This window comes from Monodon monoceros, unplaced genomic scaffold (genome assembly GCF_005190385.1).
Source record: "Monodon monoceros isolate NGI ecotype Baffin Bay Population unplaced genomic scaffold, NGI_Narwhal_1 Super_Scaffold_22, whole genome shotgun sequence".
Lineage (NCBI taxonomy): Eukaryota > Metazoa > Chordata > Mammalia > Artiodactyla > Monodontidae > Monodon > Monodon monoceros.
Window position 1 is genome coordinate 108,463,314 of NW_021703779.1, and position 23,430 is coordinate 108,486,743.

A 23,430-nucleotide genomic window follows, 5' to 3' on the forward strand; every position below is an offset into this window, starting at 1 on the left:
CTGAACTCCAGATGGGGTGGGACCTGCCCAGGGACACACCGTGTTTGGTGGGAACGTGGCGGGGCCAGAGTGGGTCAGCAGTCCAGCTCTTTTGCTCTTTGGCACCGTGCAGAATCCCTTAGCCTACCTCCCAGCCCCTTCCAAGTTCGCCAAGCTGGGGCAGGGGGAGGGTGGGGGAGAGCTGTCTTTGGCCAGCCCAGCCGTTAGCCACCTGGGCTCACATCCTGCTGAATGCTTAAAACAGCCTGGCAAGGAAGCCTGCCTCTGGGTTTTGCATTGTCTGCTCTGCAGCCGGGGACTGCTGTTACCTGTGGCTTTTGTGGTGGGAGAGGAAGGGGAGGAGTTGCGGTGGCGGCGGGGATGTGAGGCTCCCAGAAGCTCAGTTGGGGAGCACATGTGTTTGAGAATGTGCAAGTGAGCATGCGTGCGCGTACGTGGATTCGCATGAATGCCACGCCCAGCCAACCACCTCCTGTGCTAAAGGACGGGTAGCCTCGTGGACCGGATGAGGGGAGCCCCATGCTGGAGGACTTGGCAAAGGTGGTCACGGAAAGTTGGGGCCAGCAGAAGTGGAGCAGAGTCAGGGGAGGAGAGAAGCAAGTCTCTGGGGGCAGAGTGCTGGGCGAAGGCACCAGGCCAAGGAGTCCCCCAGACGGGACCACCAGGCCTAGCTTGCCGAGCGTGAGGGTGACCTGTGACAGTTATCACCACCGATACTTGCACCCAAAGGCCGCAGCTCTGAGCCATCCTCACTGAGAGCCTGTAACACCCAACAGCGGGCCTCTGTTTGCTGAGTCATTTGTTCCCCCACAGGCTCACCCCACAAAGACAGCTGCTCATAATAAAATTAGTGGCCATCGTCGCCACCACCACCATCATCAGAGGTACCACCCACTGAGTGTTTACTATGTTCCAGGCACTGTGCTTTACATTTTTTTATTTTTATTGTGGTAAGAACATTAAACATGAGATCTACCCTCTGAAATTTTTAAGCATACCATACGTTATCGCATTTTCCCATTTCATCCCCACAACCTCTGAGAAAGTACTTTTATTGTTCCCATTTTACAAGTGAGAGAACAGAGCGAGGCTCATAGAGATTAACCAAGTCACTCAAGGTCACTCGTCAAGGATATGAAAAAAGCAGGAATCAAACCAGGCAAATGACTCCAGGACCCATTCTCTCAAAAAAGGGCAAGGGATCTGCATTTCACTATGTTACAGATGAGAAAACAGACTCAACCAGGATCACATGGCTGGTGAGTAGGACTTAGCTCATGTTCTCCACACGATCCTGCTTCCCCAGAGCCTTCCCACCCAGGCCTTTACCTTTGACCCCTGACACTTGATCCTGGGGTTCCTGGGCAGCAGGAGGGCCTGGGTGCCTGGCCAAGACCCACTCGCAGGCCATTCAGCCCAGGGCAGCTCACATGCCCCTTTCCTCCCTTTAGTGCAAGACCCGGGGCTGCGCCTCATCTCCTCCCCACAGTTTAACTGCCTCTTCTAATCCACCATTTTTGGATTCAGAAGCCTGGCTGCAGAGGGGGCCACAGCCACCCGAGCGCCTCCCCTCCAGGGCCTCAGATGCCCGGCACACGGAGCATCCTGCTTCAAGGGCTTTCCTCCAGATCAGACAGGGAAACGTTCAGGGCACACACAGCGGGGCTCCTAACACGTGCAGGGCACTTGAGACATCATTAGCAACCGAAGATAAATAAATGTCCCCTTGGGCTCTGGTCCTTGCTTTTTCTGCTGGAGAATAGGGCTTACCAAACCCCTCCTCGCCTGCTGATTCCCGCTGTGGAGCAGGCCACGTGGAAAACTCCCTTTTCCTAGGCGTTAGGATTCTAGGGTCCTTGTACCAGCTGTGTGGCCTTGCTCAAGTCACTGCACCTCTCTGGTGTTCAGTTATCCCTTCTGTAAACTACCTGGACCGCCTTCCTCATGAGGTGAGAAGCCCGTAAGATCCAGATGTGATAGCGCTCTGTAAGCCAGGAAGCCGCACAGACAAGAGATGAAAATGCTATTACCTGCCCACCTTTGGAGGGAGGTAAGGAAAACGTTTGGGACCAAAATTTTACATACAAATTGTCAAAACCAGACAGGCTTTTGAGCAAGTAATTAATCTGTTTTCCCAGCTATGCTTCCCAGAGCTCAAGGCTCCTCAGAAATGCCACAAGGCAAAGCAGAGCCCCAGTACACCTGAAAATGACGCAATGTTTTCAATCAACTATACTTCAATTAAAAAAAATAAGCAGCTGGATGGGCTTCCCATAAAGTTGTACTGGAAGCAATTGCAGGGCCACCTCCTGGGTGACTGACCTGTGCAGTCGCGCAAGGCCTTGTACTTAGAAAGGCCCCACTCTTGATGTGATGCTCTGCTGTCACCATCTTGAAATCTTTAAGAATTTTTTTAACAAGGGCTCCCACACTTTCATTTTGCACCGGGCCCCACAAATGCCATAGGCCGTCCTGACTAGGAGCTCCAGGACCAAATAAACAAACAAAAACCAGGTTTGGTCCCTTCAGTGTCCAGACGGGGAAACTGCAACAGCAGCCCAGAGAAAGGAAGGGACTTGCCCAAGGTGACACTGCCCTTTGCCCAGGAGCTGGGATGAAGTCCCCAGCATTCCTGACTCAGCTCTGTGCTGGCTCCCCTGTGCCTCTCAGCGTGCGCCTCTGTCACTCCCTTACTGGCGCTGATAAGCAAAGTGAGGCCCATGGAGACCAGTTTGATGTCACACAGCTGTGACAGCAGTGGTGATGATGGGATTGAGCTACACTTTTGACCCTTTTAATCCTTTTTGGAATAGGAAAGAGCGTGGGTAAGATGACACATACATACATACCTGCATACGTACACAAAGAGTCTAAATGGTTCACTTTCAAAATGATAACTCTCAGGGCTTCCCTGGTGGCGCAGTGGTTGAGAGTCCGCCTGCTGATGCAGGGGACACGGGTTCGTGCCCCGGTCCGGGAGGATCCTACATGCCGCGGAGTGGCTGGGCCCATGAGCCATGGCCGCTGAGCCTGCGCATCCGGAGCCTGTGCTCCGCAACGGGAGAGGCCACAACAGTGAGAGGCCCGCGTACCGCAAAAAAAAAAAAATGATAACTGTCAGTTCTCTCTCATTTGCCCACCAGCTGCTCCAGCTGTTCACGGGCTAGGACCACAGAAGGGGCGGGGCTCGCTACTCTTCACCAGCTAAACCACGTCAGCAGTGAATTTTACCAACTCACTGGGCACTTCCTCAGTGGGTGGGCACTCTTGGTGCCAAAAAATAGGAATATGAAAGAGTCAAGAGCAACTGTTTCCTCTCTGTCCATCTCTGTCCTCCAGGGTTCTCTCAGCTGGGAGTGGGAGGCACTCCCCAGCGCCAGCCCTGCCCAGCCAACCCTTGCCCTAAGGCTGGCCCATCTCCTCACTTCCTAGTTTCTTTGTGAAACAGGAACTGAGCAAGCAGCTCAAGTGAGGTAGGCTGGGAGGGTGAGAAAGCCCCAGTGGTCCACGGCAAGGCCCTGAAGCTGAAATGCTAATTTCCCTCCCAGTGGTCCTGCGTAGTCCTAGGCCGTCTTGCTTGTCACACCTCCTGTGTTCTAGAATAGCTTGGGCTGAGGGACCCTGCCCCTGATAAGGTGGAGACACACAGGATATGGGCCACCAGGTCACGGAGCAGAGATTCAGCTGGGGCCCAGATGAGATGTAGAAGCAGGTGCCAAGGCAGGACTGGAGGCTGGAGTGAACATCAGTGGAGTCCCCCACCGGGGACCAAACTTTCCATGCACTGGGCACCGGGCCAAGAGCACTCTCTCCATACGTGCCATCTGGGTAATGCTGGTTACACTTACACACACACACACACACACACACACACACACCACTCCTCCCCCTCCCCCCCCAAGCAAGGCCCACATTATCATTGTCATTATCTAGAGCTCATTGCCCAAAGTCACTTGCCCAAGGTCATGCAGTCAGTAGGTGATGCATGGCGATGAATTTGAATCCAGTTCTACCTGACTCCATTTATTGGAGATGTTATCCTGCTCCTCCTCTCCTACAGCCCTAGACAGCTGTCTCCAGTCCCTCCCAGTCTCCCATAGAAAGGCCCTCCGGTGAGTCCCGAGTGTGTTTTTAATCAAGCACCAAAGCCCAGCCTCCTCTTCTGATGCTAATTGCCACAGCTGCCTGCAGTTGTTTGTTTTTATTTGTTTTTAAACCAAGACCTTATCATGAATTCAGAGATTCAGAGATGACTGTCTTTCCCTCCCATGAGCCCCTGCTGCCGGGGACTCCCTAGCGTTCCCAGAGCTGCCAGCTCGTGTGTACTCTCTGTGTGCGTGGGAATGGCTGCCTCCTGCCCAGGCCCCTTGCTCTCCTCTGCCCTCCTCCCACCTGCACTTCTGCTCTCCTTGCCCTCCCTGCCTAAAATGACCACCATGAAGTCTGATAAGGGCTCAGGCTACCACGATGGACTTCACCTTGGAAATGCCCAGGTATTTCCAAGGGACTATGTGGTCTCTGTTTGAACATTTCTAGAGACGGAGAGATCACTATTTACCAGGGCTGAGCTAGTACCATCTGAATATCAAAAATGTCTTCCTTGAAATGAACCCAAACTCCATTTACCTCTTCCCCGTCATTCCTGGCCACCCAGAATACATCCCCCTCCTCTACACGACAGCTGTTTGAAGTCAACTTGCTTCCCAACGCCAACCCTCTAAGCCAGATAGTACAGATGTTGAGCACTCCCCAGGCTGACAAGGGCTCCCCTACAGATCGCCCCCACTTGATCAACCCTAACTCTCCATCTGTTGTGTATATGATGCTGCTTCCAGATGCTCTCCCCATCCTCTTCACTCCCCTCTGCTTCAAGGTAGCCCTGTGGCACCCCAATCAGCGTAGGGTGTCGATTCTCTCACGTCCTTGTTCAGGAACTCTGCATCAGAGGCACTTGAGCCTAGTGGTTAATAGCACGGGCCCTGAACCTAGACCAAGCCTGTACTCAAAACTCAGCTCCCGTCACTTCCTAGCTGTGTGGTCTCACACAGTTTGCTGAACCCCTCTGATTCTCGGCTTCCTCCCTGGAAAATGAGGATGACAGCAGTGCCTGCTCCATGGGTTGTTGTAAAGCCCACCGCCTGCCACTTAGTGCTCTTACTTTCGACTGGATATGTGTGGGTGGCAGGGGGAGGTGAGAATAAGAATTATTCAGGAAGTTTTCCAAACGTAGATATCGCTTATCCGAACTCTTACTCTCTCAACGCAGGATTGTACCCATTCGCAGAGTGAGGGATGCTTTCATACATGTCTGGGTCCCATCTGCCCAAATATTCCACTCATGATCGTCTACCAAATTAGAATCTCTTGCAGGGAGGTGCAGGTCGGGGGCTGCTCTATGTGAATGCCTACAATGACCTTTGTATCTCTGGAAGCCCGGTATCCACCCTCTGAAGGTTCAGACGAGTCTCACTATTGGTGGAACACCTCCCTACCCCACCACACACACACACACACACACACACACACACACACACACACACGCAATATTGCCGTTAAGTCAAGGCTCTCCTGCCCCACGTTTATACTGGACACATCTTTGCCATAATAATCCCAATTTAAACTACTTACCTGGGTGGGGTGGGGAGCCTGTGCCGGGATTAAATAACGTTTTAGGAGTGCCTGATGCAGTGCTTGTCAAAGAACAAGTGCTGGGCAATGTAAGCTTGCCGCCGCACCTAGGATGTAAGCTCCCGGGTGCAAGGGACCTTGACAGCTATTTATCTTGCATCTCCTCTGAGTACCTGACACAAGGACCCAGAGCTAGCTCCTATGTCCTGTTTGCCAGCCCATTATCAAGTTTGAGGTGGCCTTGTTCACTGAACTACTGACCCGGATCGCTTCTTTAGTTGAGGGCTTTATGTACCTGGATCAGAACCTATAAAATGCAAATGTGTTGCCTGGAAGGGAAACCTATTAAAAAAGTGTTTAGGGCCCATTAGCCAGCTGGGGCCTGACCTAACGGAACTGGGGCCAAGGCAATCTGCTGGGAGAGAAAATTCCGGGAAGGCAAGTCCGGATGAGGGAGCCCAGGACCCCCGGAGTGGAGACTTCTTACCAGAAGCGACAGATCTGAAAAGAAGCCAGAAGGGAAAGGCTGAAAACACCCGCTCCCTTCTGTCCCGGGGGCTGGTCGCCTCTCTGTACTTCTCTCGAGGTGCCCCTCACCCCGCCCCCACCCCGCCGCCTTTTCCCAGGCCTCGGCGAGGCGGTCGGGGCCGCCCAGCGCTGGGGTTAGGTGGCTGGCTGCCTTTGAAGGCTCTGCGGTTAGTGTGTGAGCTCGGCTCGCTGCCGGGACTGAGCAAACAGGAAGCCGGCACATCCTGCGCGGGGCCGGGACGCGCCGTCGCGGCGCAGGCCGGGAAGGTTCTGCCTGAAGTCTCCCTCGCCGGCCGCACCGGCCGCCGGACCCCCAGGAGCCCCGAGCCCTGCAGCCGCGTCCCCCACCCGGCGCCCCCGATCGCGCCCGCCACCCAAGGCCCGCCGGGTCCCCGACACCACGCCGCGCAGCCTCAGCCGTTCCCGCGCCCGCGCCTGGGGCGGCAGGGGAGGGACTTTCAGTCTGGAAAGCGCAGGCCCGGCGTGGGGGGAGGGGACGGGAGAGCGTGGTCTTTTCGCGAGTCTACCCGGCAGGCTGAGTAGGACGCAGCCAAAGAAGTATGGTTTCAGCCTGGGGGAGAAGGACCTCGTCTTTCCTGAGCTCATCCCCACGGATGGCTGCTGGGAGGGCGTAGAGCAGGCTGGAGAGTAGGGGCGAGGAAGTCGCCAGAACATCTTGGGAACAGCCTCAAATTTCACAAGCGTCCCAGAATGGAAAGCCTTAAAAAGATGCACACCTTTCTTTTAACCCAAGGATTCCCCTTCTGGAAATCTATCCTAAGAAAAAATTCGTGGCTATACACGAATATTTACTTTAAGGATGTACAATTAAGAGTAAAAATATCAAGGCAACGTAAGTTCATCTGTAGGGGCCTGGTGAAATAATCGTGATGCATTCGTACAATGGGCTGCTCGGCGGCCATTACAAATCACGTCGTAGAAGAACATTTCATGGCAGGAGAAAATCTTGAGCCTGTGCTCAGTTTGACAAGCAGATGCAGTGTGTGAAATGGGACTTCAATTTTTAAAAATTTAAAAACAGCTTTATTTAGGTATAATTTAACTACAATAAGATGCACATTTTAAAAGTATATGATTTGAGTTTTTACATATGTATACACCGATGAAACCGTCACCACAACCAAGATTGTGAACTATCCATCACCCCCAAAAGGGTCCTTGTGCCCCTCCTGATCTCTCCCTCCCCTCCCCATCCCCCCAAACCACTGATCTGCTCTCTGTGCAAATCATGCTGCAGAGAGAGAGACAGAGACAGAGAGAGAGAGAGAGAGAGAGACACACACACACACACACACACACACGCACACGGAGAGAGAAAGAGGTTAAATGCTCAAAAACAGAAAAATATTCATGCAAATAGTATGGAAGATAATTTCGGAGAATTTTTGAATTTTCTTTTTGTTTATCCTTGTTTTCTAAATTGTATATGATGCACATGAATTGCTTTTGTAATAAGAAAAAGTAATTAAGGTTATTAAAATATCTGCCACAGATAACCCACAAAGCGAACATTCTAAACTTAGCATGTAGACATTCGAGAAATGCCTGCTGAAAGGGACATTTGCTGGTGGCGTGGAGTTGCTTGCAATTGCTTTTTTATTCACGTTGATGGCTGTGGTGGTGATAAATATAAGTGGTGATGGCCAAGGGATGTTGACTCTAGGTGTGACTGCTCTGGTGAGAATGGCTGCAGGTGTGCCGGTGACAGTGGAGATGACTGCTGCAGGGTGATGGCGGAGGAGAGATGGCTCTAGGAGTTATGGTTGTAGGGGTGAGGGCATCAGTGGGCATGACTGGCTATAGTGATAGTGTCTGTAGCGGTGATAGCTATGAGGATGATCACCGTACTGGTGATAGTGGCAGTGGTGAGGCAGATAGAGACAGATGGCCGAAGGGTGTTGACTACAGGGGTGGTTGTTTTAGCAGTGATGGCTGTAGTGGTGCTAATGGCAGTGGGAATGACTGCAGGGATGATAGCTGAAAGGTGTTGGCTGCAGGGGTGTGGTGATGGTTGTAGGGGTGATGGCTGTAGGGATGATGGTCGTGGGGTAAGAGTGTCATGGGAGTGACTGGCTGTAATGTCCGTAAGGATAACAGCCGAGAGGATGATGGTTGTGACAGTGATAGCAGCAGTGATGACAACTATAGGGGTGATGGCTGTAGGGATGGTTTTTCTAGCACTAGTGGCTGTAGGTGTGCCAGTAGCAGTGGAGATGACTTCAGGGCTGATGGCTATAGATAGGAGTGATGGCTATGGGGTGATAGGAGAGGGACTGATAGCAGTGATGACCTTGGCGATGCAAGGTGACTGGGAGCATTGGCCCCACAGGCAGAGAGATGGTCCCACTTCCGGTTTCGGGACTCTGGTCAGTGAGATAAAGGGCTTGAGTAGGCCGTATGTCAGGTTGACTGGCTGAAGGACTGGCAATGGTTGCCATGAGATGGCAGGGTAGGGACTTTTCTCTGCTTGTTCAACCCAAGAGCCGTCTGCATCAGAATCTCTGGAGACTGAAGCTGGGACTTCCTTCCTCCCTAGGGGCCGGCAGGGGCTGCGATTGCTGTAAGAGCTGGTCACGTGACGGGGCTTCCTGTATGCTGCTGCCGCCGGGTGTCCATGGCCTGCACCCCCAAGCTGCCAGTGCAGCAGTCAGAGTGGCAGCCGGAGGCTCAGTCCATGCCGTGCCCCCTGGACGGTGCCGGCGAGGCTGAGCAAGAGGCCTCCGCATCTCGATACCTACGAGCGCCGGGGCGGAGCATCACCAGGGTAGAGGACCATGTTGCGCCGTAAGCCCTCCAACGCCAGCGAGAAGGAGCCCACTCAGAAGAAAAAGGTGAGGAGCATCTTTGGGCGCTCACTGCTTCCTTCCCTCTCTCAACCCAGCCTCTCCGGGACTCACGGAAGTGGGAAGAGCCGAAGGCCTTCTGTTGAGTCTGTAGGTGAGGGCCATACTCCCAAGGGCATGGGACGTGGGCCCAAAGGTAACTAGAGTAACAGAAGTACAGAAGAGACTTCCCAAATTCTAGAGAAATGGAGTTACAGAATGCATTCTTAGAAGTCTAAAAGTTGTAGGATTCAACCCTACGATGATAAGATAGAGACTTAAAATTGGGGACTAGAATCCTAGACTAGAATTCGAGAATTATAAAATACAATTCTCAAGTTGAACCCTAAGACCGTACTTAATTCTCTGTTCCCTACACCGGTCCCGCCACTGGGAGCCATCTCACTCAAAGGGCTCTGCTGGGCCGCCCAGCCAGGAGCCATGATGCTCCCAGGGCCCCCGCCCTTTGGCCAGAGCCCAGGCTCTGCTCACTTGGTTCAGCTCTGTTGTAGATCCCGGGGCCCAAAGGAGAGGGGGCCCACCTGAAGATGGGGCCCAGCGTGATTTCCAGATTTAAGGAAAGGGCCTCCAAACCTGCAGTGGGATGCTGGGGGCATACAGGTTCTTCCCAGGTGGAGAGAAATTATTTGTGAAGAATGAGAAATGAAGGTGCTGAGACGATGAGTAGGAGGGAGGGCTGAGGAGGAAAAAATTCTGTCGGGGGGCATTTTAAAGGCCAGGAAGCTGAGGTGCTCATCTTCCTGGAGTCTTGAGGCCAGACTAGAAGATTCCTTGAAGGCTCTGCCACATTTAGGTTTCTCTAGTTGGATCTGAGGATTTCTAGACTTAATTTTTTGACTCGATCGTCAGATCCTCCCGGGCAATCAGCAAGTACATCCCCGCACATCCAGCAGGAGCCTAGGACCATCCCAAAGCAGGCCTGAACCAGGTCCAAGAGGCCAGGCGTAGCCACGGGCCAAGGTCCAGGGCCTCCAGGCCCTCACTGCGCCCCACTGGTTTCCCCTGGAGCCCAGCTCAGGTGCTCCGTGGGGGAGCCCCTTTGTCAGGGGAGTAGCTTCCAGACGGAGACTGAACCAGCTGAGAAGCCGAGCATCAGGGCACTGGGGTGTACATCCTGCCCCATCTCAGGTCCTGGGGTGGCTGCCACTTCCAGCTGTTCTCTCCCCACTCCAACTGCTTCTCTGAGGTTGCAGTGGAGGTGGGTGGGTGGGAAAGAGATTCATGATTCTTCACACAGGCTCTGTCACCCCTGTCCAAGCCCCACACAGCGCCAGCCCCCGGCAGACTTACCACTGGCTGTCACTCCTCAGCAAGTGGGTCCACTTCCCCTTGCTGTCCGGCTGATGGGGGTGGGAAGCAGAGACCGCCCTACACACTGCTGGGCCCCAAACCACAGGGGAGCTGAGCTGGAGGAAAGAGTCTGAGAAAGAGCTAACACTGCAGTGCTGGCACCCAGAAGTCCCGTCTTCTTTCCCCACTTCCATTATCCAGATTCTGTATTTGGTGACTGGGCCTCTGGGATTTCCCACAGGCCTCTCCCCGGAGAGTCAAGGCCATTGGGGCACTCTGAGGACCATGTCCTCTAGGGCAGCATCATCCAGGCAAAGCCTACCTCGCCCCTGCAAAGCCTGGGCCAGCCTCCAGAGCCACTCTCCAAGGCCCATCCCATGGAAGTGCCCTTAGAAAAGCCAACTTTCCAGAAGGTGGAGACAGCATCTTCCCCAGGCCCGGAGGCAGCGGCGTGGCTCCAGCACTGTGACTTGGGCAAGTCCCTTTCCCTCAGAGGCCAAGGTGACGTGGTGGAGGGAAAGCACAAAGGCAAGAGAGGCCTCCCTTTCCTGTCCCTCTCCTCCTTTCGGGCCTACCAAGTGGAGAATGTGCTGGGCAGGGGACAAGAAAGCAGAGTTGGAATCTACCAGGTTCCAGCTGTAGGACCCTGGACAGTTCACTGACCTTTCTTGGGCCTAAGTTTCGTCACCTCGGAAAAGGGAGATAGTTCCTGATCTGCCCACCTCAGGAGGGTGTGTGGATTGCCTGGAACAATACGTGTGAGTGCACTGTGTCACATGTGTACATGTGTCCACGAGAGGGTGTACGCTACAGGCGTGGGTGGGGGTGGGGAACCCGCTGCAAGGACCGAGCTTCGGTCCCAGCCCTGAAGTGGAGAAAACAACACCTAACGGCTCAGCAGGTGCCAGGTGCTGTGCTGTGCACCCCACCCATCCCTTAGCCCGTTGGCTCTTCACGACAACCTTGTGAAGTAGGGGCAGGCATTGTCTTCATTTTATGCCTGAGGCTCAGGGAGGCGAAGTGACTTACCCGAGGTCACACAGCTAGTAAACTGCAGAGCAGGGATCTAAGCCAAGATTTGTCGGTGTCCAGGGTCTTGACCCCTTCTCCCTCTACTCTCTTGTCTCCCTACTGATCTCAAAAGCACTGGAAGAGTCTGATGAGCATAAAAGACTCAGCCTATCAGCAGGAGAGCTCTGCAGGTCAGGCCCAGATGGCCATGGGATGAGTGACCTTCAAAGCAGCAGAGCAGAGTCGGGAACAGGCCCTCTAGGATGGTGGGGTCAGGATGTGTCACCTGCTATGCATCATGAAGGATTGGGGAGACGCCCGGGATGGGGGGAGCAATACCCCTTGGCTGCCTTTTGGAGACTTTTGCCTCCATCAAGTGTCTCTCTGCACTCTCTTTGGTCTGTTGGAGTGTAGGTAGTCGACAGGGGTTTGTCCTGGGACCTACCTCCCCTAAGGATGGTCCTACCCCATCACACCCCTACTTTTCGCTACATCCCAGACCTCTCGCCAGGAGAAATGGAGAGGAATCAAGGCTCCCATTCGAGTGTGCAGCTGTCCCGTCCTTCCAGTCTCTCCCTGCTCCTCTGTTCCCCAATCCCAGCACACTACTTCCCCCAGGCTCCCTTCCTACAGCACACATCTGGCATCCCCCTCCACACCAGCATGCAACTCATATTTCCAGTGGCTCCTCATTGCCCACAGGCTGATGCCATGGCTGGCAAGGGCCTTCTGTGACCTTTTATGCTCTGCTGCCCACCCCAAGCACTGGCGTACCCACCATTCCATCGCCACGCTTGGAACATCCCTAACTCCCACTCTTGACAAACCCTTCTCAACTCCACCTGGAGAAATCCTGGCTCCCCTACTACAGCCCAGCTCAAATGTGCCTCCTTCTCCACGAAGCCCTCTGGAGCCCTTCTTCCTCCATGCCCCCACCTGCTCTCCTGGTAGCTTCCTCCAAACAACGCTTGCAGTCGCCATTGCCCTTAATCCACTTCTATACTAGGGGGCAACTTCTTGAGCTCTGAGCACAGGAACAAGCACGGGCTTCCAGAGTCACAAACATGGGTTCAAAGCCCTGTTCCTCCCACTGTCAGCTGTGCCACTCCACCTAGGATGCTTCATTTCTCCGATTCTGTGTGCCCAGATGGGAAGTGCGATGTAAAGACAGGGCTGCAGTGAAGCTGAAGTGAGCGGACACACACAAAGTGCTTGGCAGGGCACCGGGCACAGGGGCGGTGTTTGACCCCTCGTTACTGGATTCCCACACATGCACAGGCCTGTGCCCAGAGCCCAGAGGGCGCTCGGTCTTAGGAAGCAGGGGAAGAAGATGCCAGTGGGGGCAGGGTGAGGCTCTGAGGGGGTGATCAGGGAAGGCTTCCTGCAGGGGGCAGTGCCTTTAAAACAGGATTTGAAAAACCTTTTTTATTGAAGTATAATATCCGTAGAAAAAGTGCATAAATCATAAATGTAGCACTCAGTGGAGTTCCATTAAGTGAACATCCCCATGTAGGCAGCACCCAGATCAAACAGAACACTTCCAACACTCTAGAAGCTTCCCTCATGCCCCTGCCCAAAGGCCACCACTCTTCTGACTTCCATGGATTAGTTTTGTTGGGTTTTGAACTTTCTGTACGGGGAACCATATAATATACTCTGGTGGTGGGTCCCTTCTGCCCAACGGTGTAGCCGTGAGAGTCACCGTATTGTTGGGGAGAGTTGCACGAAGCTCATTGCCATGTGCTCTTCCCTCATGGGACTCGGCCACAATTCACAAATCCACTCTACAGCTGATGAGCATTTGAGTTGTTTCCAGTTAAACTGGATTCTGAAGGATGGGAAAAACTATGGTTGACACAGAGAAGGGCAGAGTGTTCCAGGTGGGGAACGCAAGGGCTAAGAGCCTGGAGGTGGGCTGTTGGAAAGGCTAAGTAAGCCTCCCTGAACGTGCCTCGCGGGGCTGCTGCGTCCCATGCTCACCCCTGTCATCCGCACAACAACCCAGTGAGGTGTGTGCTCCGGTCTTCATTTCACCCATGAGGAAACGGAAGCCCAGAGAAGTTGAGGAATTGACCCAGCTTTACACAGCTGGTCAATGGCAGAAGCAAGATGTGAACTCTCACTAGCCGACACCAGGTAAAGAGACTGATGTTCGGGGAGGTCAAATAACTCACCGAAGGCCACACATCCCAGAGTTGAACTCAGCAATGTGTGACGCCAAAAAAGTAGTTCTTTCCAAGAGGCCCCTATACTCCCCTTAGACATGAAAAAGTGGCCGACGTGTACGGTACTACCTCCCACCCAGGACCCCCAGGAAGGTCTCACCCTAAAGGGAGGCCAGGCAGAAAATCCAAAAGGGCCCAAGGATGTCCACTCACACCTGGCTGGGGGGGGGGTCACTTCAGGTTCACCGAAAGGCATTCAGGATATTTGAGGCCGCCCCTGAGTTTAGAGGTGGGCGGGGCAAGAGGCCCCCCAGGGCAAACGGCCCTCACCCTTAGTCACCCAAAGAACTTGTCTAGTTCTTTCCCCGTCCCTGGGCTGAGGAGTGGCCTGCCAGGCCCACTTCCCAGCGCCACCCACATGGCCCTTTTAGGTGGTTTTCTCCCATTTTGAGCTAAAGCTGGGACAGAGGGGCCCCGACACAAGGTCTCAGGAGCCAAAAGTCACTTTCCCAGCCACCCCCCAACCCCGACTGAGCTTAATGACAGAAAAAGGCAAGAACTGCAATTAGAGGGCAGCCTGGCGGTGAGTCTACTCTTCCTCAACAAAGCCCACTTCCAGCCCCACGCCTGCCCTCCTGCTGGCTTTCCAGGATCACTGGTCCCTGGGGCTTCAGGGGCGACTCCTGGGATTGGGACGGGTGGAGGGGAGGCCACAATAGGCCCCATCGGCCTAAAAATAGCACCCCAGCCTGCCCTCCTTGGGCCCAGGCCAGCCTGGTGCCCATCCTCTCTCTGTTCCCTCTTTTCCAGGCAATAAAAGGAGGAAGTTATCCAGGCAGCTGCATCTTAGCCATACAAGAGGAGGAAATGAATGGAAGGTGGAGGAGAGAAGGGGAAAGCAAGGAAGAAAAAGAGGAAAGAATAGCGGGCAGGGAAAACCAGAGAAGGAGGATGGAGGAGATGCAGGGAACATGAGCGGTCACCCCACCGCCGTGCTTTCCCCTCCCTGTAACCCCTCAGTCCCCTTTCCCAGCTCCCCAGCATCCTGCGGAAGAGGCTTTCTCCCTGAGGCTGCAAGTGCCTCACCCAGGAGGCCTTCATGGTGGTGGTGTCTGCCTGGCCTGACCACTGACCTAGTTTCTGGTCATCTAGCTTGCTGTGACCTCTAGGAAGGTGTGGCCGCTGTCCCTGACTGCTTTTGGTCAAGACCCACCAAGAGAACTGAAGTGTTCCGTTGCAGTCCCCAGGAGCTGGGGCCAGTTGTGTGTATGCTGAGGGGGCAGGTGACACTGCCCCTGCCCTGGGGGATTGTCACTGGACCCCCCTTTTGTAGGAAAGAGGATGTGAAACTTTCAGCTTTGAGCGGGTTTGGGGCTTCGGTTCCTCAAGCCCTTATCTCTGGTGTCTGCCGCCGACCCGCTCTATCTGTCTGGCCATCTGTGAACTCTGGTTCCTGTGTGTATCTCTGGTCTTGACTGTTGATCTTGATTTGGGCTCAGCCTCTACCTCTTGTGTCTAAAGTCGGCCCTCCTCACCTGGCCCGGGTTTCTCCTGCTATTCTGCCATGTGCGTGGCACGTACAGTTAAGAAAAGCTCATTTCCTGAAAACAGGCTTGTCAGCACTGTCGACTGAAAAAAAATGCATAACCTAAAAGGTGAGAATTATGCTTTATTCGGCAGACTTTCTGAGGACTTCAAGCCCCGGAGGCAGCCTCTCAGAGCTCTGGGGGACTGCTCCCTAGCGGTAAGGGAGAAGCCAGGATATACAGGGGGTTTGCAGCAAAGACCAGGTAGTGGGAACATCAAAAGATTACTGTTAGTTCAAGGAAACCAGATATCCCAAGTAGTTGAATTTAGCGCTTTTCTGTGTATGGGAAGATGCAAGAGTCGGGGCTTATTGAAATCATTCCTTTGCTATGCAAAGATAAGGGCTAGTATCTTTCCCACCCTGTGTCTCCTCAGGGTGCACCACTGGGGGCTTCACAGAGGGCAGCCCGTTTGTCTCCATCCTGAGTTCCCTCGGGGCTCACCATCAGGGCAGCGGTAGTGGTCGATGGCTTGCTGGCCGCAGCATCCTTTGTTTGCTGATATGGCCGGCAGCATTTTTCATTCACAGCACAAACAATAGGTCGGGCCTACAAGTCTGTGAACACTGGCACACGTCTAGTGTAGCCGGCTCGTCGCATTAGCGGCTAAGTTAAGTTAAAAGCAGAGATGAAGACAGAGAAAATGGCAGCTTTCTTTTACTATATTCAACCCAATCATTTGTGTCTCAGATCTGCGGGGAAACCTTCTCTGAATCAGTCTGTCCTGTGGCTTTCCAGAACGCGTAATGCCAGGTCTTACTGGCCCCTGGGGGGATTGTCTTCCTCTTCTTGGGACACAGATGCATCAGCCTGGAGGCCCCAGTGTGTTGGCCCGATCACCGTCACAGGAAACCATGCTTGGGGAAGACAGAGTCTGGAGGCCAGGCTGCCGGGTTTGGGAGGGTTTGCCCTGTTATATAAATAAAGGTGATGCTGCGGTTCGTGCTGAGATATGTCTCCAGTAGGAGATACGCGTTTACTCAGACTCATTTAGTCTTTCACCACAGGGTTCTGGGGACCAGACTTCAGGTACTGGTGGAAAGCCGGGCTTAGTCTGAGGCCTGACCGGGGTGGAGGCTCCTGAGGCGAGGAACTTGCTCTGCGGCCTGCTTTAGGGGCCGCTCACAGCTAAAGGACAGGATGAAGCCCGGTAGCCAGCAGGACGTCTTGTAGCTTCACCTCCTTAGCCCCGTGGCCCTGTCCAGCCCTGGGGTGCATGCGGTGTGTTGGGAGCGGGGACAGCTTTTTGCTCCTTACTCGGCCACCATTTTTAGTGCCACTGATGGCAACACCTCTGCTTCTTCCAGCTCTCGCTTCAGCGCTCCAGCAGCTTCAAAGATTTTGCCAAATCCAAACCCAGCTCCCCAGTGGTGAGCGAGAAGGAATTTAATCTGGATGATAATGTGAGTTTCAGAGCCTCCTTGGGGGATCTGGTTGCCGGCCCCGGGTGGGGTAATGGTGGGGAGGTGGGGGGAAGACCCTTTTAGGATTGTTGAGGCAAAGTCTTTTTAGATACAATGGGCCCACATCTCTCACCCAGCAAAATTCTGGGCCCTAAAACCTCACCTGCATTCTTTTCGATTGCAAATTAATTGTCAATTTAAATACAAATGGATAGGGCCAATTTAAATACAAACGAATAGGGCCTAGGACAGGTCTGGGGCTAAAAGGGAAGGGATGGGGAGCTCTCCTTCCCACCCCTCCAGCATCTGCCAGGACCCAAAAGCCGCCTTCTGCTCCCAAGTCGTGGACCCAGACATGGTCACCAGGGTTCCTGGACCTGCACATTTATTGTCACAGATTCCAGAAGATGACTCAGGTGTTCCGCCCCCAGAGGATGCTGGAAAGAGCAGCAAAAAGCTGGGGAAGAAGTGGAGGGCCGTGATTTCCCGAACCATGAACAGGAAGATGGGCAAGATGATGGTGAAGGCCCTGTCGGAGGAGATGGTGAGGCCTGGGACCCACGGGAGGGGGGACAGGGAGGACAGGCACCGCTCTGGTAGGGTTTGAGCACGGCCACTGTGACAGCCACGCTCAGGTAACGATGCCTGGCCCCATACAAGCAGGAAGGTCACCTTGGGAAGGGAGCTCCCTCAGCCATGGACATGGCAGGAAGGTATGGTCCTGAGGGAGCAGTAGTGGGGTCTGAGGAGGGATGAAGTTCTGGGTAACAGAAGCTTCCTGGGCAGGCAGGTCTGTGGAGATGAGATCACATAGCGCAAATTCATCCACCGCAAACTTTTGCTTGGAACCAGCCCCTGTGATTGGGAAGGCTTGATTCAAAGAGGCCCTATGAAAGAAAATCGAGAAGGCTGGCTTTGGCCCAGGGAGGGAGGGCAGAACACACAGCTGTGGGGCAGGCACGTCCAAGTTGCTAAAGTGACACAGCGAGTCCGGTTTGCTCCTGGTTCTTGGAGGAGGTGCCCTGGCAGCAGTGTGCTAACTGGCTCATGCCAGCTCTGGATAGCAGTTGGTCAAATTTTCGGGAATTTTGTGAGCCAGGTGTGAGATACAACCATTACTGAAAATTAACTTCTACCAACTTAGAATTAAATCTGTATTTTAAAAGTAAAAAGACTAAAGTCAGTCTTCAAAACTCACTTCCTAATTCTTGTACTGCCTTCCAGTGTCCTCCGTGCCCTTGAGGTTACTGGCATCTACAGCCTTTGGGGGGTGGAGACAGCTGATGATGTTACTCATTCAGTGACACCAGAGTGGTAGCTCTCCGTCGGCCACGGTGGGGAATATTTACAATACAGGAGTTGGCCACTTCTACAGCTCAGGGCTTTTATTGCCATTGAGTCATCTGTGAAAGCTACCACCGCACTGAGGTGTGGGGAGGCCCAGGAGCCCTAGTGTCAGACCGACTTGTCTGTGGGCTCCTTCGTGGCCTCGGGAACGTTCCTCCATTACTGCTCATCTGTAAACTTGGGACGATGGAGCACATATCCTCAAGTGAGGATTAAATGAAATCCTCTGTCTGGCACATAGGAGCACAGTCAAAAGTAGTGACTCTCCAGCGCCGTGGTCTGCCTGGCTACGCCCTAGTAACAGCTCTGAGTTTCAGTTCTGGCACTGAGGCCTTTTCTGTGTGTAAGTTGGCACTTCGAGCTGACAAAGTGCATTCACACGGGCACCCCCGTTGAGCCTCATTCCATGACGTGGGCAGGGCAAGGACTGTCAGTCCCACTTCACGGAAGAGGAAACTAGGGCCCAGAGGGCGCCATGCAGCCCGCAAGAGGCAGAGCTGGGGCTCCAGCCAGGCCCCAGTTCTCCCTGGAGCCCAGGCTCATTTCCTCTGCACCCGGGGCTGCTCAGGGCTTGCTGCCTCTCCTCCCCTCCAGGGAGATACTCTGGAGGAGGGCTCAGCCTCCCCGACGTCTCCGGACTGCAGCCTGGACAGCCCCGGCCCTGAGAAGATGGCGCTGGCCTTTTCTGAGCAAGAGGAGAGGCAGCTCCCAGCACTCAGCCGCCAGGCATCCACAGGTGAGGAGGGGAGGAGGGGCACACCTGCTGAGTCTGGAGGAAAGGGCGGGGTCTGGGAGGGGATGGTAAAGAGAAATGAACCTTTACTGTCAGCCTGCTGGGACCTTTCCCAGCCCTCTTCACGTTAAATCTTCACAACAATCTCATGGGGCCGGTACTATTATTATCCCCACTTTATTGATGTGAAAACTGAGGCTCAGGGAGGTTAAGTGACTTGCCCAAGGTGACCCAGGCTTGAACTTAGTTCTGCCCTAGAGGAGCCTCTACTTGCTGGAGGGCCCCAAGGGCACAGGAAGAACCCCATTGCCCTCTTGGACCAGCCCTCCCCCCACCTTCCAAGGGGAGCTAGAGGCTACGGCTCCCTGGGCCTCTGACGTCCGAGGCTGGGGTGGGGGTATAGGGTCTCCAGTTGTGAAGACTCAGCCTCATGGACACCAGCCCTTGGTTTTCTGGGCTCAGGGTGCCACTTGGCATCTTCTAGATGTCCGTGGGACTGGACAGGAGCTTCCAGCAGCCCTGCCTGGACAAGGGGCTGCAGGCTTTGCGCTGCAGACTTACAGAGGCACTGTCGTTCTCTCCCTTCGGATTAGTTCCAAGTTCTCTGATCTTTCTCTGGCTCCAAAGACACCTCCCTATCCCCATTGAAAGCCACTTAGGCCCTCATCCTGCCCTTCCCAGAGAGAAAGCCTTGAGCTTCCGTGTGATGTTGTAACTCGACACAGAGTCTTATTAAGTAGAGAAAGTAAAATATTGATGCACGATGTGGCTTCCTGGGTGGAAGGTGGCTTCCAGGAGCACTGGAGTGGGAGTCAGGAAGCCTGGAGTCTTAACAGACCCAGTGCTGCCAATTATAAGGTGAGAGGCCTTGGGCAGGTCACTTGGCCTGTCTGGCCTCAGTTTTCCTCATCTGTTCATTGGGGTGTTGGCCCAGTTGTTCTCTAGAGACCCTCCCAATTTGCCCAGTCTTTGATCTGTGAGCCATTCCTCCTTCTATGGTCAACTGTTTTCATGCCTGGGACGCCAGGAGGGAAGCTATGCTCCTTCGGGGTGGCAGAGGGGTTGGGTCAGAATCCCTTCTGCAGTGTGAGACTTACTAGAGCTCAGTTTTCTTCCCCAGCATGTATCCTTGGGATTTCTAGCCAGACCCTGTGGAAGGTACCTGCTGGGCACTGCCGCAGCTGTCCGGGGACAAAGGTGACCTTCCTCCCTGCCCCATTTCCTGCAGGCAGTGAGCTCTGCAGCCCCAGCCCAGGCTCTGGCAGCTTCGGGGAGGAACCACCTGCCCCCCAGTACACAGGGCCCTTCTGTGGCCGGGCACGAGTCCACACCGACTTCACTCCCAGCCCGTATGACCACGACTCACTGAAACTGCAGGTAAGGTTGGCAACCAGGCCCCTGCTGAGCCTGGCAGGCTGTACCCCATACAGGTAGAGGGTACAGGGGGCCAAGGGGCCACCTCGCCCCCGCTCTGTTCTGCTCTGCTCTCCTCCCACAGAAGGGAGATGTGATCCAGATCATCGAAAAGCCGCCTGTGGGCACGTGGCTGGGCCTGCTCAATGGCAGGCTGGGCTCTTTCAAGTTCATCTACGTGGATGTGCTGCCCGAGGAGGCTGTGGGACCTGCCCGCCCCAGCCGCCGACAGAGCAAGGGCAAGAGGCCCAAGCCCAAGACTCTGCATGAGCTGCTGGAGCGCATCGGCCTTGAGGTTTGAGCTGGGACCTAGTCTAGTGTCTAGGAGCAAGGGATGGGGGCCAGGGCAGGTCAGCTCTGCGGGGAGAGACAGGTCGTAGGTGGGGGCGGCTTGTAAGCGGCCGCGCTGGTGGCCTGCTTCTGCCCACAGGAGCACACGTCCACCCTGCTGCTCAATGGCTACCAGACGCTGGAGGACTTCAAAGAGCTGCGGGAAACACACCTCAACGAGCTGAATATCATGGACCCACAGCATCGGGCCAAGCTGCTCACGGCTGCTGAGCTGCTGCTGGACTACGACAGTGAGTGGCCTTAGGAGCGGGAGAGGGGGCGTGGGCGCTGGAGTTGGGCGTGTTAGGCGGGGAGGCCTGCCCGGGTCCTGCCCCAGCAGCCCTCTGCAGTGCGCAGGCACTTTCCACACTTGAATTCCAGTCTCGGGCAGAGCTTGTGATGAGAAGGGGTTTTAGGAATGATCGGGCTCAACTCCCTTTGGGATCAAACGGGAGACTTAGGGCCGGAGAAGATACGGCATGGACTCGAGGCCTTCACGTTGGGTAATGACAGAGCCACGATTCAAGAGCAGGTGTCCTGGCTACTAGCTCAGTGCTGAAGAAGTTTGAGCTCCTGGGCGGGAGAGCTGGCCTGGAAACCACTCCCACCAGAAGGGCCGAGAAAGGGCAGGGGTGCTTGGTGGTGGGTGACCAGAAGAAGAGACGGCCTCCAGCGGGCTTCCCAGGGTCCCTCCACCCACATGGGGCCCCCAGGGTTTCTGAAGCCCCTCCCAGCTAAGGGCCAAGCCCCCCACATTCCTCTCCCTCCCTGGCCCCTGGCAGCCGGCAGCGAGGAGGCGGAAGAGGGCGCAGAGAGCGGCCAGGAGCCAGTGGCGCACACGGTGGCGGAGCCCAAGGTGGACATCCCACGTGACTCGGGCTGCTTCGAGGGCTCAGAGAGCGGGCGCGACGAAGCAGAGCTGGCGGGTGCCGAGGAGCAGCTACACGGCCTCTCCCTGGCCGGGGCACCTTGAGGCGGCAGTGTGGGCCGAGGCTGGGCCTGAGCAGCCCAGGCCGCGGGGCTGGACCCAGCCTTCCGCGGTGGCCCCGGGCCGGAGGACTGGCACCGAGCCTGGCCCCGCTCCCCCAGGGGTGCCTAGGTCAGCAGAGGTCGGCCGAGCCCTACAGGCGCGGCTGGAGTGCACGACAAGCCGAGCCGCCGAAGCCGGGCCGCCTCCCTCCACCAGCTACTTGACAGCACAGCCCTTCCAGCTGCGGCCAGAGCACGGGGGGCACTGAGGGGGCACCGGGCCCATGCCCCTCACCACCAAGGCCTCCAAACCCTCCTTGCCTCCACACCACCTTCCCCTGTCGTGCTGCTCCTGAAAAGGGGGCCGAGTCGGTGGTTCAGGTCAATCTCAATACCCTAGGGAACCTGGTCATCGAAAAGGACTCTAATTGATCACAAGTGAATCCAGATTCTCTAAATAAGGTTTGAAGCCACATGTACATGTATCTTTCCTACTTTCCTTCACCTTAATTCTCTTACAGGTTTAGCCACTAAATCACTGTGCCACTTGAACTGAGTGCCTTCCTCAATCTGGGTCTAGGGCGGGTCAGGATAAGAACGGATAGTTGCTGAGGGCCAACTCTGACACTCTGTGATATTAAACGTCTGCTGTCCCGTTACCTGTGGCCCAGGACACCAGTGGGGCTTACTAAGGGGGCTGGAGGGGCCTTGGGCTCCCAAATGAAACATCTCCTGCTCATCCATTCCATACTTCCCCACGTAACTCAAGCCAAGCTGCAACTCCCCCAGCTTAAAACAATGCCCACACCTCAGACAACAAGCGCCCTCCCCTTCCACTCCCAGCCCCCTTAAATGACACTTCCCCCAAGGCCAATGGCAGATGGCCCGACCTGACTTCCAAGGGCAGACCGGCCCCTCAGAAGCAAGACTTGGCCTCTCATGTGGGTCCTTACAAGCAAAGAAAGCACAAAGCTTGATACTGGGGAGTCCACTATCCCACCTTTACTCTGCTAAAGGTTTTGATGGACCTTGAGCTCCAGAAGGGGAGGGAGAGTCAAGTATCCTGGTACTTGACCCCAGTACCAAGTCTATGCCCAGAATTCCCAGAGTAACCCTTTCCCGGGGCCCAACTGTGCCCGCCATGTCTTGGACTGCCTGTTTAGTGGACACTTTTGGACCTAGTCCCAGGAACTCTGGTAGAAGCCATCTTGGGGGAGCGGTTTGGGTGTAAATATGAGGGGGGGTGAAGGGAGATGGGTTGGTAGCAATAAACAGGTAGAACTAAATTACCGTCTCCGGTTATCTTTCCTATGGAGAGAGCGTTGGGCGGGCGGGCGGGCGGGTGGAACAGACCAGTCTCCTTCAAAGCTGGACTCAGCAAAATGTTCTCCACTGTCAGGGCCGTCTGTCCCTTCCCCAAAGATGCTCAGTGCCCTTGACCCTGCTGACCACTAACCAGCCCTCCTCAGAGCACTGGCTCCCGTGGCCACCAGCTTGCTGGGGTCTGAGGGTGGGGGGTAGCTATTCCCCTCTTCCTAGAACTATTCATTGCCCACCCTGCCCCCCGCACCCCGCGACAAAGGGCCTGCTCCAAGGGTTGTCCAAGAGAGGGAGATCTGCAGTGAGCAGGACCTTCCCTCTGAGGTCATCTCTTCCTGGGTCCCACCGTGTGCCCACTGAAGCTACACCATCTCCTGGGAGGTGGGCTGGAGATTCCTGGCTTCCTTTGGCTCTCCGGCATTAACTGCACTAGGGAGGGCAAACTGGAGTGTGAGCTTTGTTCTCAGCTGCACTCGTCCCACTACCCTTAGTGGCTTCGGGCAGCCCAAATGGCCTCACCGCCCTAGTGGTACTGAATAGTTGCTGTCATTTCGTAAGCAGCGATGTGTGCTGGGCTCCACGCGCTTTGCATGTATCTCTCCTGTGATCCTCATGCTATCCCCCTCCCACTGAGGTAGTACCATCATCTTCCCAATTTACAGAGGAGGAAACTGAAGCTCAGACAGGTTGAAGATGTTGAGTGGGAAGCCCAACGAGCTTTCAGAGCCCCGCCAGCCTTCCCGAGGGCAAACTATCACTCCTGTGATGTGCCTCTGACACCCTCTGACCCAGCCATTCCCTTCCCAGGATTCCATCCCTACAAAGAGCCACACGAGTGGCCAC

The 23,430-nt window shown here is 55.0% G+C and overlaps 1 protein-coding gene across 1 annotated transcript; it reads left to right on the forward strand.

Annotated features, from left to right (window-relative positions):
- The first annotated feature begins 8,372 nt into the window (after positions 1-8,372).
- On the forward strand, positions 8,373-22,543 carry SASH3 (SAM and SH3 domain containing 3). Its single transcript, XM_029240657.1, has 8 exons — positions 8,373-9,008; positions 16,380-16,475; positions 16,873-17,019; positions 18,417-18,558; positions 19,784-19,932; positions 20,054-20,263; positions 20,399-20,549; positions 21,081-22,543. Exons 1-8 carry the CDS (start codon positions 8,952-8,954, stop codon positions 21,269-21,271), a joined length of 1,143 nt encoding a protein of 380 aa, XP_029096490.1. The 5' UTR covers positions 8,373-8,951; the 3' UTR covers positions 21,272-22,543.
- Positions 22,544-23,430: the final 887 nt, after the last annotated feature.